Source organism: Onychomys torridus, chromosome 7, assembly GCF_903995425.1.
Source record: "Onychomys torridus chromosome 7, mOncTor1.1, whole genome shotgun sequence".
Classification (NCBI taxonomy): domain Eukaryota; kingdom Metazoa; phylum Chordata; class Mammalia; order Rodentia; family Cricetidae; genus Onychomys; species Onychomys torridus.
Window position 1 is genome coordinate 1,322,840 of NC_050449.1, and position 16,278 is coordinate 1,339,117.

At 40.9% G+C, this 16,278-nt stretch overlaps 1 protein-coding gene across 2 annotated transcripts; it reads left to right on the forward strand.

The window, feature by feature from the left end:
- The first annotated feature begins 257 nt into the window (after nucleotides 1–257).
- Nucleotides 258–11,619, forward strand: Msantd4 (Myb/SANT DNA binding domain containing 4 with coiled-coils). 2 transcript variants are annotated; one of them, XM_036192802.1, is made up of 3 exons: nucleotides 258–336; nucleotides 8,194–8,812; nucleotides 9,472–11,619. In XM_036192802.1, exons 2-3 carry the CDS (start codon nucleotides 8,351–8,353, stop codon nucleotides 10,045–10,047), a joined length of 1,038 nt encoding a protein of 345 aa, XP_036048695.1. In that variant the 5' UTR covers nucleotides 258–336; nucleotides 8,194–8,350; the 3' UTR covers nucleotides 10,048–11,619. The 2 variants fall into 2 exon arrangements, with proteins under 2 accessions (XP_036048695.1, XP_036048696.1); XM_036192803.1 differs by lacking the exon at nucleotides 258–336 and adding an exon at nucleotides 343–404.
- Nucleotides 11,620–16,278: the final 4,659 nt, after the last annotated feature.

Consider the following 16,278-nt stretch of genomic DNA (forward strand, 5'->3'; position numbering starts at 1 on the left):
CGCTAGGGACCAATCCTTTGCTAAAGCACGCTTGATTGACAAGGTCACGTGACAGAGAGTGAGCGCTGAGCAGGAGGCGAATCGCTGCGGGGCGGTGTCCAGGGCACTAACCCGGAACCGGTTTGGGACTCGATCCCCATTGTGGGACCTGGCCTGAGGCGGGCTCTCGGGCAGAGTGGCAATACCTCCTGGACCAATGGATTAGCCGCAACCTATGAGCAGCAGCCATCTCAGCCAATAAAGGCAGGCAGAAGTAGATGGGCGGGCACTCCATGAAGCCTCTCTTTTCCAGCATCCTCAGGGGGCGATCCTGTGATGGTGCCGCCGGGGTCGCAGGTGCGTGTTGGGGAGCAGGCAAGCTACGAGGACGGGGAACTTGAGGGACTAGGGGAGATCTCGCAGAGGTGGGTCCCTGTGGGGCGTCTCCTTGGCGGATTCTGGCCTTGGCTTTGCAGAGCACCGGATCGTGAAGCTAGGAAGACAAGTCCCTCGCGCGGCTGTCACCTGACCTGGGAGGAGGGGAAGGAGCCCTTAGCCTCTGCCAAAGTGATTGGTACCTAGACGGGGCTATCACTCACTATTCAGAGAGCAAGAGTATCCCTCCAAGTTGCATGGGCGCAGCGGCGTCCTGAGTCAGTTGCTATTCCTTCCCCCAACCCGCACTCTGGGCTCCGAGATCCCCATGTTCCCAGGGGCCTCGGCTGCACCTTCCCACTGTAATATTTTCCAGAGGGAGACCCTTAAGTAAACCAGTTGTGTTTACCACCCAAGTTTTAGAAAAAGAAAAGTAGTTTTCCTGTAAGAATATTAGGGAAAGGGAAGTCACTCTTGAAAAGAGATTGAGATGGGTTAGGGGTGGAGGGAAGTTCATAGCTCAGGAATGGTTTCCTTCTTAACTGCTTAGTGAATTTAACCATTTTATTCCTTTCTTATATTTCTCTTTTCTTTTCCACCTAGATTTTACTGTTTGTTTTTCTCAGATCTGTTAGTTCTGTATTAGTCACAACCTAGAAAGATCATCTTAATTGCTAGTCCTTGGGGGATGGCGGATGTCCAGTTATAACTTACCGTAGTCATTGGTGGTTGTGTGAGTGCACTGCACATTTCTGTTTCTGAACAGGAAAGAATGATTGTGGGGTGAAAGTCTGTGATTTGTTCATTGGGCTCTGAGATTTAGAGGTTATGACTGTCAAGTTCCTTGGTGTAAAGAACAGGATGAAACATCAGAAATTTTTTTATGACCTGTGATATCCCTGACACCGCGAATGGTGCCCTAGACTACGGAGGAGCTCAGTAAATACTATTGAGGAACTTACTTGGGAGTGGGTGACGGAAAGCCAAACCTCCCAGACACAGTACCGTAATGCAAAGAATGGGACAGACAGACACATTAACAATAAAATAGCTTTCGTGTTTTTTTTTTTTTTTGTTTGTTTGTTTTTTAAACATAGCCAACAAATTTTACATCAGGCTGTACTGACGCCTTGCACTTAGTAATGTCAAAGCTTCAGGTAAAAGTTTTCTCTGGATTAAGCCAAGACTAACCAGAAATCTAAGATGGCTTCTGTATTAGTCAGGGTACTCTAGTAACTTATAGAACAAATCTATATCTATATATATAGAAAGGTGATTTATTAGAATGACTTACAGGCTACAGTCTCGCTAATCAAACAATGGCTAGCTATGAATGGAAAGTCCAATAATCTAGTAGTTGCTCAGTCCACAAGATTGGATGTTTTAGTGAGTCTTCAGAATACACCAGAATTTGGAAGAAGTATTCTCTAATGCCAGTGAAGGAATGGACTTGCTCATGATGTGAAAATAAGGAGGCAAAGAGCAAAGCTTCCTACTTCTGTGTCCTTACATAGGCTTCCAGCAGAAGGTGTGGTCCAGAGTAGTAGTGGGGTTTCCCAGCTCAAAGGATGTGGATTATAGGTATGTCTTCTCAACTGATTGGAAGTGAATCTTCCTACTTCAAATTAAGCAAAAATCCCTTACAGGTGTGTCCTCCATTTTTGGGTTTTAGTCAATTCCAGATATAGTCAAGTTGACAACCAAGAACAGCCATCACAGGATCTAATATCAAATCCATCGGGGTTAAAAATGCAGGGAAATGTGGTTCTCAAAAGAGAACTGTCTATGCTTAAATCTGAATTAGCTTAGCTTGCATTTGATGAATTTCCAGCAAATAAGTCTCTGATTTGGTTCTTAAAAAGTAGACATGAAGCAGAGTCAGGCGGATCTCTGTGAGTTCAGGGCCAGCATGGTCTACAGAGCGTGTTCTAAGACAGGCTCCAAAGCTACACAGAGAAACCCTATCTCAAAAAACCAAAAAAAAAAAAAAAAAGCAGACATGATCTCTTAATATTGTCTATATCATTCTGTTATGCATTGTCTTACCCTAAAATAAACTGACTTTTTCTGTTCAGGAAGCCCTTTGTGACAGCAGAGGCCTTTCTTTCTTAATGATCTCTGAAAGGGAATTGCTTAGCATCTGCTGTACCTTCATGCCTCGATTTCTCTACATCCTTTTGTGTTTGTTTGTTGTGCTTTATTTTGTTGCCTGGGCTGGCTATGGACACATGGGCTTAAATTATCTTGCTTCTTTAGTCTCCTGAGTGGCTGGTGTAATAAACTTTTATGGGTCCCTCCAGGCACTGTTCAGTTTGTGAAAAACAGTAAGTACAAAGTAAGATACAAAGTAACTTTAGAATGCACAGTAGAAACTAGTCATGGTGGCTCATTCCCAGTATTTAGTGTACAAGAAACTGAGACCTGAGAATTGCCTGTTTATGGCTAGCCTGGGCTAATACAAAGCAAGACCCTGGCCAAAATAATGATGTTAATGATGGTGATGATGACAACTTTATTCTAAGTACTTAGTGAAGAAAACAAATAATTTTATTATAATTTTTATGTTGATGACATTTATAGTGACTGTTGAATATATAGGTTTGTACATATAATTTGCTAAAAAAATTACACCTCAGTTTTTCACTTCAATACAACTACTGGGAAATTTTAAACTACATGTTTAAACTCTTTGTATTCATATTGTACAGTACTGTTTGAGCATTTCAGGATACAAAGGTGTGCTCCAAGAACTATAGACTTAGCAAATATAGTTTTGTGTAATAAAAAAGTCCTTCATAACTTGATTTCTGATACCATTTTAATCACCTTATGGTGAAATAAAATAGGCTGTGGACTCAAGAACAGTTTCATGGCTAAAGTAGAAATGCCTTCTCCAGGCATTTCTCCTTGGGACTAGCAATGGAGTTTGGAGAAAGTAGCATATTTGTGTTGATACATGCTTACAATTGAGCCTTGGAATGTGCACACATGGACACATACTGTAGCAGAATTGTTAGAAGTTCTTATTAATAAAGTCAAACCTGAGGCCAGTTATTGGGGTGAATGCTGGAAGATCAGAGAGACAGACAAGCCACAGTTTCCTCACCTTGCCCGTTCCTCAGCTGGTCTTGTTTCCTCAGACTACAAGCTTCTGAGTCCTCATCTAAAAGAATCTCAGCTGAACTGTTGCTCAGAAGCCTAAACGCTTAATCAGCCAAATGCTTAACCAGCCAAATACTTTTAGTTTCTGGTCTTCATGCCTTATATAATCTTTCTCTTTCTGCCCCCACTTCCTGGGATTAAAGGTGTGAGACACCATGGCTGCCTGTTTCCAATGTGGCCTTGAACTCACAGAGATCTGCCTGGCTCTGCCTCCCAAGTGCTAGGATTAAAGGCGTGTGCAACCACTGCCTATCCTCATATTTAATAACTGTGGCTGTGTAGATGTAACCGTCTTATTAAATAAGAAACACAGAGCCAGTTGCAGAGTTAAAAACCATGAGGTCAGAGCAAGAGCGGAAAACTTACCCTTACCCTTCACTGCTTCTGCTGTCCTTCCTCTCTGCAAGAGACCTACTTCTGTGTGTCCTGTCTTTTTTATAGACTTTCTGTTCTTTTTTCTCATTGGTTGTAAACCCAGCCACATGACCTCCTCGTCACTGCCTGTTTGTACAGACCTCCAGGTCTTCTATGGTTGGTATTAAGATTAAAGGCATGTGTCTGCCATGCTGGCTGTGTCCTTGAACACACAGAGATCTACCTAGCTCTGCCTCCCAAGTGCTGGGATTAAAGGCGTGCACCACTACTACCCAGCTTCTGCTCTGGCTTGCTCTGACCTCAAGGCAACTTTATTAACATACAAATAAAATCACATTTCAATACAAATAAAATATCACTATATGCCCCAACTCTACAAAGAAACATTAGGTAACTGTTCAGGCTGCCAGCTGTCTCTGTCTACCCCGAAAGTTGCTTGCATCCTTCTCCCGGTTCTCAGGTAATATTATATCCTTCTGAGGTCTTTGATGTGGTTGAAGACTAGATAGTTATAATTACCTCAGTTATGATAAAAGATAAGTTAGATATAAAACTTTAGACTCACAAATATAAAAATATTGTAACTATAATTCTTGCTTGATAATTGTTTTGTTATCTGTAATTTTACTATATAAAAGTTAACCCTTCTTTTTAAACAAAAAAGAAAAGGGGAAGTGCTGTGGATATCACTCTGTATAAATAAAGTGCTGATTGGCCAGTAGCCAGACAGGAAGGATAGGGTAGGCGGGACAAGGAAGAGGAGAAGGCTGGAAACAGGAAGGCTGGGAGGAGACACTGCCAGTCGCTGCCATGAGAAGCAACATGTAAAGACAATGGTAAGCCACAAGCCATGTGGCAAAATATAGACTAACAGAAATGGGTTAATTTAAGAGTAAGAGCTAGACAATGGTAGGCCTGAGCTAATAGCCAAGCATTTTAAATAATATAAGTGTCTGTATGATTATTTTATACATGGGTTGTGGGACCTTGGGGGCTTGGTGGAACCTGGAGAGAAGCTCTCCAACTACATGGCCGTCCTGTTCTCTGACCCCAGATAAGTTTATTTCGGGGAACACAATACCACCACAACATACATTTCCTTTTCTGTTTTGTTCTTAAAATTTTATTTGTTAATGTATGCATGAGAGTATAGGCCTTGTTGCACATGGGGTGGAGTGGGCCAGAAGTAAGCACTCTGCCATTACTCAGGTTTCAGGAGTCAGACTCCTGTCATATTTGTGCAGCAAGTGCTTTTACCCACTGGGTCATCTTGCTGGCCCTTCCTTTTGCAGTTGATTTTTTTCTTTGCATTTACATTAGTATCATAGTGCTTTAAGAAGTATTTGCATGCAAATATGACAATTATTGCATGTGGCTCAGTGTTCACTATTGGTGAATATTTTTGTGTGTGTTGTCCCTCCTTCACCCTCCACACCCACCCCTCCAAATGCTGCTGAGTAGTCTGGGAGCACTTACCTAACAGCATTGTGCTTGTTTAGCATCATTTCAGTTCTCATTCATTTTTTGTAAGGCTGTCTGATTTTTGGTTCTACCTTTTAAAGTGTCTCCGATGACTTTCTTACTGTCAGAATCTACCTGAGGGATAGTGGAGCCTATTTGCTGAAGATCCATTTTCCCCCTAGATGATGTGGCATGGTCTTCACTCAGCCAGGCCATGCGTTGTGACTATATTGTCTCAAGTCATATTTTTATTATAGATAATGTGCTTTGTGTGCCCACAGAACCTTCATTTTCCTTAATTTATTTCTCTTTTCCCTTTCCTATCTCCTGATCACTTTTAATTTTGTACCTTTTTTAACCTCCTATTTGTTAGATACGGTACAATGTATTGGAAACACTGTCTTTGGAGCAGGTGAGCTAGTGGGATAAGTACCAGAAGGAAAAAGCAAAATATTGACATCACTTATTCCTTCAAGTATCGTGTAGGAAAGCATACTAAGAAGTAGAGGGAGGTTTGTTTAATGATATATAAATCCATTTGTTTCAGGATTTTTCATAGTAGATGAATGTCCTGTGTCTGAGAATGTAGATGACTTGATAGAGGACTTTGGAAGCATATATGAGGCCCTGGGTTTGATTTCATGCACTCCTAAAACATGTATGTAATCCCAAATCCTCAGAAGTGAAGGCAGAAGGATCTGAAGCTCAAAATCAGCATGGCTATATAGTTAGTTTGAGGCTGGCTGTGCTACATGAGACAATGTCTCAGTAAAAGAAAATAAAATAATTCTAAGTTTTCTAAAATGTGCCCTAAGCATATTTATATTAGATGTTAAAGTATCCAATTAAAAATTCTTACTAGAAGTTATTTGATACATACTGAAATAATGATAGCTTTATTGTTCTAGTGGACTAGCTGCATATACACTTTAGTCCTAATCAGTAGGTTTCCAGTACATAGTTTTCAGTGCTGTGCAATAAATACTGTCATTCTGACTAGTTTTTAGGTCCCACCATGATATCTCAGCAAGTGTAGTTGAAGGCATATGTATTAAACACTTGAGTTAAACACACCTACATACCTGTTGCTCAAATCAGGAACAATACCAGCGTCACTGTGATCTGCTGTCCTTTTGCCAAAATTGTTTTCTTTGATATAGCAGCAAGAAATTCTCATTGTTTATTGTGTGCAGGTCTAGTCTGTATATTGTAAATTGTATATTCTTGGCTATATCTCTGCTAAGCAACATTCTTAGCACTTTCCAAGTGAAAGCATATATAGAGAGGTTAAGTAATTTAAACCAGGCAGTCTCGGGTCTAGGATTCACTTTCACTCACTCTCTCCTTCTGTCCTTATCTCTCTCTCTTCATTTTTTTTCCCTCCAATTCTCAAGGTAGAGCCCAGGGCCTTGGGCTTTGCACATGCTAGGAAAGTGCTGTGCCACTAAACTACATATTCAGCTTTTTTCTTTTGATAAAAAGCCTCACTATGTATGCAAGCCTGGAATTCAGACTCTTCCTGCTGACCTCTGAGTCTGAAGTCTGCTGTGGGATAATGCTTTTGTACATTGGTTTAATAAAACGCTAATTGGCCAGTAGCCAGGCAAGAAGTATAGGCGGGATAAACAGACAAGGAGAATTCTAGGAAGAGGAAGGATGAGTCAGGAGATGCCAGCCTACCATCCAGGGAGTAGCATGTAATGGCACACAGGTAAAGCCACAGAACATGTGGCAACATAAAAATAAACAGAAATGGGCTGAGTGTAAGTGTAGGAGCTAGTCAGTGGTAGGCCTGAGCTAGTGGCCAAGCAGTTTTAATTAATATAAGCCTCTGTGTGTTTACTTGGGTCTGACCAGGTGGGACACAGAAAAAACTTCCTACTATATAAGTCAGTGTTGCAGTCCCATGCCTGTCTCAGATGTAGTGATCTGGCCTAGCGTCTGACTCCAGAATCTGCTCATGACTACAGCACACATTGTCTTTCAACAGTATTCTAATTTATAAATACTTTTTTCTTAAATTTCTTACACAAAAGGTTTGCATTTGACTGAGGATACTACTAGCTTGCTGGAATTGATTATACATTCTGATACATTATATACATTATATACCCTGGGCTTCAATTTATCATTAACTATCTTCAGTGTATTTTAGAAAAAGTTTGCTTACAGGCCTTTTTTGGTTTTGCAAACTTGCTTCTTTTTCTGTGTATTTGTGAAACTGATAGGGATTTTTGCAAGTTCATTTCTGCTCTTTAGAACATTTGGTTCTTTCTGGCCTCTGTTTCTTCAGAAAGTGGCTGTTTGGAAGATAATTATTCTACACAAATGGGTGCAAACTAAAAGATGTGATGGGCATATTTTTGGTGATGTTATTAAATATACACAGTTGGTAGAATAGAGATCCTTGGAGCTAGAAAAAATACCAAATAAAAGTTTATAAATGGTAATAAAATGCTTTGTTGTTAAATTTTTAAAATGTGGATTTAGTGTTTACTTGTAACTCTATAAGAGAGAGCTCAAACAGTAGTAGACTTGCATACTTCCTGAGTCAATTTAGCCTTGTATATTTGCTATATTTTTGCTTCAGTAGGGAATACTCTTTGCATTGTGAATTCTTGCAGAAATATTTTCACGTAAATGAGCCCAAATTGTGATAGTTAAGAGGTGTGTTCAGGTAAACTGAAGCTGAATCAAATTTAGAGTTTATTTGAGACATGGTAGTGAGCCAGTGGTTTCGAGCTGTAACTAGACAGTTGTTTTAATGATACAGCTCACTGGTTGCATGTTGTGGAAGTTATAGGTTGATGGCTCTTTTTTTCTTTTACTTTTCTCCTTTAGGTATCTAGATCACCTCCATGACTGGATGAATAGAAATTCAGTGATTTGAATTAAGAACCAACAACCAATCAACCTTGGGCTTTGTTCTTTATAACACACTCTTCACATACTTTGCACAGCTCTTCTTGCCATTAAAACCTGCACTGAAGTTTTAAAAATGAAGCAATTGAAAAGGAAAAGGAAAAGCAATTTTAGTGTTCAGGAGACTCAGACCCTTTTGAAAGAAATTACCAAAAGGAAAGAAGTCATTTTTTCCAAGCAGCTCAACACAACAATAAATGTAATGAAGCGAATGGCCTGGGAGGAGATTGCACAGTGTGTTAACGCTGTAGGAGAAGGAGAGCAGAGGACAGGGACTGAGGTGAAGAGACGGTACCTCGACTGGCGTGCACTCATGAAAAGGAAGAGAATGAAGGCCAACATGAAGCTGGTTGGTTCTGGGTTTCCTCTGCCCACATCTGATTTAGATGACTCTCTCACTGAAGAAATAGATGAAAAAATTGCATTCCGAAATGATGCAAATTTTGACTGGCAGAATGTGGCAGATTTCCGGGATGCAGGTGGATCCCTAACAGAGGTCAAAGTAGAAGAAGAAGAAAGGGACCCACAAAGCCCAGAAGTAAGTATTAACCTATGAGGCATGTTTCCTTTATCAGGTGCTGAGGAAGCGCCCAGATCTTCAAGCTCACAGACAGTAGATAACAATCATTCTGGTTTTTTTTTTTTCTAGTGCCCTTAATGCCTGTGTTTTCACCTAAATGTAATTACCTCAGTGATAAATACATATTAGTGACATCAGGTAATTCATTTAAATAATCTTAAGAGTTCAGATTAAGTAATTTTAATAAAAATTAAAGCATAGAAAGTTGTCAAATGAGGCAGGGCTGGGGAGATGGTTTACTGGGTAAATGGCCCAAGCCTGACATCCTTGAACACCTACTAATGCTGAATGCTGTGGCATATATCTGTAACCCCAACACCCATATGGCAGAGACAGGAGAATAGACATGAAGCTTCCAGTCAGCTAGCCAGGAGTTTGCCTCACAGTAAACAAGAAAAACCCTGCTTCAACATGGTGGAAGGCAAGCGCCAAGTCTGGAAAAAACATTATCCTCTGAACTCCATAAATGTGCTATGGCCTACATTCACCTGCACTCAGGCATACATACTCACAAATATGTGATAAATGAAATAATCATTAAAAGCTAGTAACATAGCAAACTGCCAGTGACAGAAATGAAAGCGGATACTAAATTAGCTTTTTTTCTTTTCTCTCAGTTTGAGATTGAGGAGGAGGAAGAAATGTTGTCATCTGTCATACCAGATTCCAGGAGGGAAAGTGAGCTCCCTGACTTCCCTCACATAGATGAGTTTTTCACCCTCAATTCCACACCATCCAGACCCACATATGATGAGCCCCATCTGCTCATGAACATAGAAAAACAGAAACTGGAGCTGGAAAAGCGCCGACTGGATATCGAAGCAGAAAGGCTGCAGGTGGAAAGGGAGCGGCTGCAGGTAGAGAAAGAACGGCTGCGCCACCTGGACCTGGAGCACGAACGCCTGCAGCTGGAGAAGGAGAGGCTGCAGATCGAGAGGGAGAAGTGGAGGCTGCAGCTGGTCAGCTCGGAGAAACCCGCCCTAGAGAGTGAACTTGGCCAGGGGGAGAAGTCAGCGCTGCAGCCACAGGACATAGAAGCAGAGAAGTTGAAACTTGAGCGAGAGCGCCTGCAGTTGGAGAAAGATCGCCTGCAGTTTTTGAAGTTCGAATCTGAGAAGCTGCAGATTGAAAAGGAGCGCTTACAGGTAGAGAAGGAGAGACTGCGGATTCAGAAAGAAGGGCATTTGCCTTGACTTCTTAGCAAAGATTTAGGAACTGTAGCTTTTCCCCATCAGCTGATGTAAAAGTAGTTGGTGGATTAGCTACCCCATCACCACCCCTGTCTAATGTCAGTGTTTTGGGTAGGAGAAAAGATAGTAACACATAGGTAGCCTTGTGGTTCCGTGGTGTATTATATAAATGCTCTGCTCACCATAAACAGATAGCAGAGGATCTGCTAGACTTTCACATGAACGATACTGCATAGAGTCCTGTCTTATTTGTGTACCCCAAATTATTTAATACAATAATGTCTACAATAAAGTTCCCATCCAGTGATTCTCAAGTGGAATTTGGGCACCCAGAAGACATTTTGGATTGTGTGGAGATGGTTTTTGGTGGTCAAAAAAGATATAGGTATGAGCTGCTACTGCCCTCTTATCAATAGAGGCTATAGGCTCTGCTAAACACCATGTAATATATGGCTCTCCTCTTCACAAGAAAGAATTACTCTGCCCAAAATACCACTAGTGCCAAGTTTGAGATTCCTAACACTGGCCTAACTGTACACCTCTGTAGCTATCTTTTACAGTTCTAGAATATTAAAACTTCAGATATTTATGTGGGTAGATATTTAAATTGCCGAAAGCATTTTAGCTGTGAGACATTACTGTGTAGTATGTTGAAAATAGGGTATGGTGGAGATTGTAGGTACTTTATTCCCATGGTAGACTGAGACCTAGAAACAATCCTGGAACTATCAGAGAGCGTATAAAATGAATCACTTTTAAAGGCAGCCCCCTTCAAGAATGAACACACAATTGGGAAGCTTTAGTTCCCCCTTCTTTAAATCTGTTGTCTTAGTTTGAATCAGAACTTACTATTTCAATCATGTACTAAAATGTTATGTAAGAAAATGTCAGAAGATAGTAAAAATGGTACCAGTGTCAAAATGGTGACAGCAGTCGATGGTGTTGAACCCAATGAATTGTTGATTGATTTCTAAAGTGAAGAATAGTCATTTGAGACTGACAGGTGGGAAAAACGTCCGCTGCATCAGTACCAATGGTGTTGAAATGATAGAAGTAGCTTTGTGTTATGGTTAGGGAAAGCACTTGCTTAACTTAATCTCTACAAGAGTCTATGAAAGGGTAACTTCTTGCTTCAGAATCTGAAGTTCAGAGAAATCCTGCAGTAAGTAAGTGGCTGTTCTTTATACAGCAGTGTATTTTTTTGCCTTTTCCCCTTCAGGATGACTAAACTTTGGAATTCTGAAATCAAAGGGCTACCTTTGCCTGATGATTTGTCTACAGTGTCCTAATGGTGGTTTATCACAGTAAGTGCTTTCTGATGCACAATGAAGTTGGAAATGGCTGCACGAGTTCACTTTGTGTTTTCTGTTTTCTAGGGATGATAGCTTTAATACAATACTTCTGTTGACACATTACATTGATTCCTTATTTGTTCCTTGTTAATTTAAGAATGGCTAGAAATCATGTTTGAATATGGGTATTCTGAGGGAAAAATATACCCATGTTTACTTATCCTGATTTTGAAATAGTGTTATTTTTTTATAATCTATTAAAAGCTTCTACCTTAAAAATAAATTTGCCTGTCTGAAAGTTTATCATTTAAGGGTACAGATTCAGCATGGGCAGAAACTGTATTGGGAGTGGGTTAGGAATATAACCTAGACTTTGAGCTACATACCAAACATATTATTTATACCTATCCTCTCCCCTTACTTTAATTGAAAATTTTTCATACAGTGTCTTAGTATGAATTCCTATTGCTCTGAAGAGACACCATGACCACAGCAATTCTTATGTAACTGGTGCAGGCTTACAATTTTAGCACTTTATTCCATTACCATCATGGTGAGAAAGCATGTCAGCTTTCAGGCAAACATGGTATGGGAGAGGGAGCTGAGAGTTTTGCATCTTGATCCACAGGCAGCAGGAGACTGCCCCACACTGGGCATAACTTGAGCATATGAAACCTCAAATCCTGCTCCCATCATTACACACTTCCTCCAACAAGGCCACACCTCCTAATAGTACCACTCCCTTGGGGCCAAGCATTCAAACACATGAGTATATGGGGACCATTCCTATTCAAACCACCACATTCACTCCCTTGTCCCAATAAGGTTGTAGTCATAACATAATGCAAAGAATTCATTCAGTCAAACTTCAAAAGTCTCCGTAGTCTATAACAGCCTCAATGTTTAAAGTTCAGTCTCTTCTGAGACTTATATACTCTTTTAACTGTAATTCCTTGTAAAATCTAAATAAAAAAGCAGATCACATACTTCCAATATATAATGGCACAAAATATACATTGCCATTCCAAAATGTTGGGAAGGGAACATAGTAAGAAAATACTGGACTAAAGACCAAAAACCAGCTGGGCAAACTCCAAACTCTGCATCTCCATGGCTGATGTCAAAGTGCTCTTCAGATCTCCAGTTCATCTCAGCTTTTTTGACTGCAACACACGTCTTTATCTTGAGCATTTTCCATTCTCTATTAGCAGCTTTCCTCAGCAGATACTCCATGGTTCTGGCATCTCCAACATCTTGGGGTCTTCAAGGCAATGCAGGCTTCACCTTTGCAGCTTTACACAATGACTTCTCTGGCTTCCAGTCAGGGACATCCCTGCCACATGCCTGACCTTAGCAGCTTTCCTTTGTTGAGGAGGGAGATTCCATACTCCTTGTATCCTTGACTATAAAGTCAGAACCATGTGACCAAAGCTGCCAAGTTCTGCTGCTTGCTGGGGCTGGAACAGGGGCCCCTCATTCAACTACATCTTTACCAACTTTCTGTATGGTTTTCCTTTACTGCCTAAACTTGGCTGTCCTTGAACTTACTTGCTCTGGCCCAAGATGGCTTTGAACTCAGATCTGCATGCCTCTGTCTCCTGAGTACTGGGATTAAAGGCCTGTCCCACCGTACCAGAACCCAAGCTGTTCTTTAATTCCTTTTTACAGGTTGGAAGCTTAGCTGAGTGGAGTCTTGCCCTGAGGTCACCATTCCCTTTATTTCATTTAACATCCCACTTTTCTTTAATCTGTTTATGTCCTTGAACACAGGATTTAGCTTCATCCCACTTCTTGTGCCGCTTTCTCCTCAAATCGTTGATTTTGTAACTTTCTTTGCTTGCTCCTTTCCATTAGAGATCTTTGTAAGAATGGCCACTAATAACCACATGACAGTCCACACTAGGCTGTTTTGAAATTTCCTCTACAAATGGAATTAATTCAAAACTCTTCAATTTAGCCTTAGGCAGATTTTTTTGGACAAGAACAAAAAAGCAGACACATTCTTCACCAAAGTGGCCTAATGACCTTCACAAGAACAGTTGCTAGGCCACATACAATTTTTTTTCTCCTGAAACCTCTTGAGCCAGGCCCCCATAGTTCACATCACATTCAACACAGCTGTCTTCCATTTTCTTAGTAGGAGGCCCATTAATCCCCACTTAAAGCATTTGTTCAACTGCTTTTCTAATCCAAATTCCCGAAGTCCACATTCCTCCGAACAAAAACATGGTCAGGCCTATCACAGCAATATCCCACTCCTGATACCAACTTCTGTCTTAGTTTGAGTTTCTCTTCCTGTGAAGTGACACCATGACCATGGCAATTCTTATAAAGGAAAAACCACATACAGGTAGTCTGATCATAGTTTCCCCTCACTCATCTCCTCTCAGGTACTCCCCACCAATCCACTTCCACACCTTTTCTCTCTCTCTCCCTAGAAAATAAACAAGCCATCAGAAATACAAACAAATCATAATTTAAGAAAAACAAACAGAAGAAAAAGAAAACTCACCAGAAACACATACACGTATAGAGGTATACATGCATACTCATAGAAAATCTTTAAAAACACAAAATCAGAAATCATAATAGATAAACAAAAGACCAAAAAGAGGCCCAAATAAAGCATCATGAAACAAAACATCTCCAATCATATCATAGAGTTCATTTAGTGTTGGCCATCTATTGCTGTCCTTGGGTGTGATTTGTATACCCAATGGGATTCTCTTGGAGACAACAAATTTTCCCTTTGCTATCAGTTATCAATTAGAGACAGCTTCTTGGTTAGGGATGGGGGCATGTGTCCATTTCCCATCTCAGCACAGAGACACCACCTGGTTTGGAAGCCCTGTGCATGCTCGTAGAAGAGGGGTTGGATGAAGACGTTGCATTTAGGACTGAGTGTTCCAAGGTCTCTCAGTTTCTGCACATTGTTCAGGTGTGGGTCTCTATATTTGTTCCCATCTGCTGCAGGGGGAAGTATCTCCAATGATGGCTGAGCAAGACACAGAAATATGAGTATAAAAGAATGTTATTAGGAGTCATTTTATTGTTACATTCCTTTAGCACAACAGTTTTTTCAATACAGTTCCTCAGGTTGTGACAACTCCAACCCTAAAATTATTTTTGTTGCTACTTTATAACTGTAACTTTATTCATGGTATGAATCATAATGTCAATATTTTTGGAGATAGAGGTTTGCCAAAGAGGTAGAGACTTACAGGTTGAGGATCACTGCTTTAGCAGAACAGATTTGGTTTTCCCCTAGGTCCATAGCTTGTCTAGTTTCAGGTTCTTGGCCACCTGAACAGTGTCAAGCATGGGTTCTGTCCCATGGACTAGGCCCATAATCCAATAAAACAGTGGCTGGTTACTCCCACAACTTTTGTGCCACTATTGCACCAGCATATTATTCAGACAAGTTACCATTGTAGATCACAGTTTCAGGAGCTGGGTTGGTGTTGTGCTTTCTCTTCTGCTAGTGTACAGAGTATCTTCCAGTACCATGATGAACACTAGTCAGTAGGGGTTGAAGGCTCTAGTTAGGAACCAGCTGTATTTCACCATGTTTAATGAGCTATGTAGGTGTCATCAGCAATAAGGTCTTACAGTCAAGTTGTGGACAGGTATCAATAGCATTGGCAATAGTTGTTTGGAGATTCCCATAGGGCCCCTTTGTCCAACTACTTTGCTGTAACTAATTCCTGGCATTAGAGGTTTAATTTGGTGGCAAGAAAGGTCCAGATGGGGCTTGGATTCCCCTGTTACTTGGCAATTCCGTTTTGATTTCTTTTATAGTTGTACATATGTTAAGAAACTTCTACTCTAGTAGGTATCTGTATGATCCTTCAAATGTACCTTAGTGTTAGGTGTCCATCGCTGGCTTCTCTCCCTAACCCTTCTCTTCCCTCTCCCTCTCCTTTTAATCCTCCCATTCCAGCACCCATATCTCTCCACAATTCTATCCACTTCCTCAGGAAATCCTTTCCTCTCCTTAGTCCCTTACTTGATAGATTACCTCTGTGATTATATGGATTGTAGCATGCCTATAGAAGATGTAAAAACTCACATTCATGTATTAGCAAATACATACCTCTTGCGGGCTGCAAGAATGTAACAGAGATTCAGCTGTGTATTAAAGCTAAACTTTGACTGGCCAAGGGTCTGTCAAAAGGCAAAGCCATTTATTATGAATATTTTGTGTTATTCAGCCTTTAATATTCCAGCTGTCTCCTGCTACAAGAGAAATCCTTGCATGCCCAGACCAGTTGGTAAACAGTTCAGCTCTCCAGACCTGCTGAACCTACTAAGTTACTAACTGCCCTGCTGAGCTTAGGAGACAAGCTGGTAGGAGACACATAACTTTGTTTCTTGTGCTAATAATGAAGCTCAGACCATCCCCTCCCCTGGAGGAGGCCTAGTGGTTCTTCAGAGCATTTGACTGAGAACAAATGAGGTTTTTACATATCTAGGTGAGAGGTAGAATAACATTCCTGAGGAGGCAGAGAACCTCGTGCCTAGGGAAAATGCCCAGGGCAGGCATTTTCTGTAGAAACAGAACAGTTTGGCCAGAGAGAAGAGAGGACGGCAAAGGTTCCATAGAGGGTAAGCAGATCTCAGGTAGAGTTTTCTGAGTGCCAGGAATAGAGAGTAGCAGAGATGAAGAAAGAGGATACAGATGAGGCTAGAAGCATAGGAGTTTAGTCGTTAGCAGGACTACGAGCTAGGGAACTGGACAGAACTGTGGTTATGGAGACAGGATTTCATCCCAGAGAAATAAAGTAGATGGATATAGAGTTGGTATGTCTAGAGTTATTCCTTCCTTAAATGCCTGATGGAGCTATAGCTGAATTGATAGAATTTTGTCCTACAGGAATAAAGTTAGCAGACATATGTAGTGGGTAGCCATCCCAGCATTGGCCTGGAAGTTCCAACCCCCATT

Bases quoted from the DNA above. Each gene is read 5' to 3' on its own strand.
- Msantd4 (XM_036192802.1), top strand. From the start codon at position 8,351: ATGAAGCAATTGAAAAGGAAAAGGAAAAGCAATTTTAGTGTTCAGGAG. The intron at 8,813-9,471 runs GTAAGTATTAAC...CTTTTCTCTCAG, and splicing joins GGGACCCACAAAGCCCAGAA to TTTGAGATTGAGGAGGAGGA.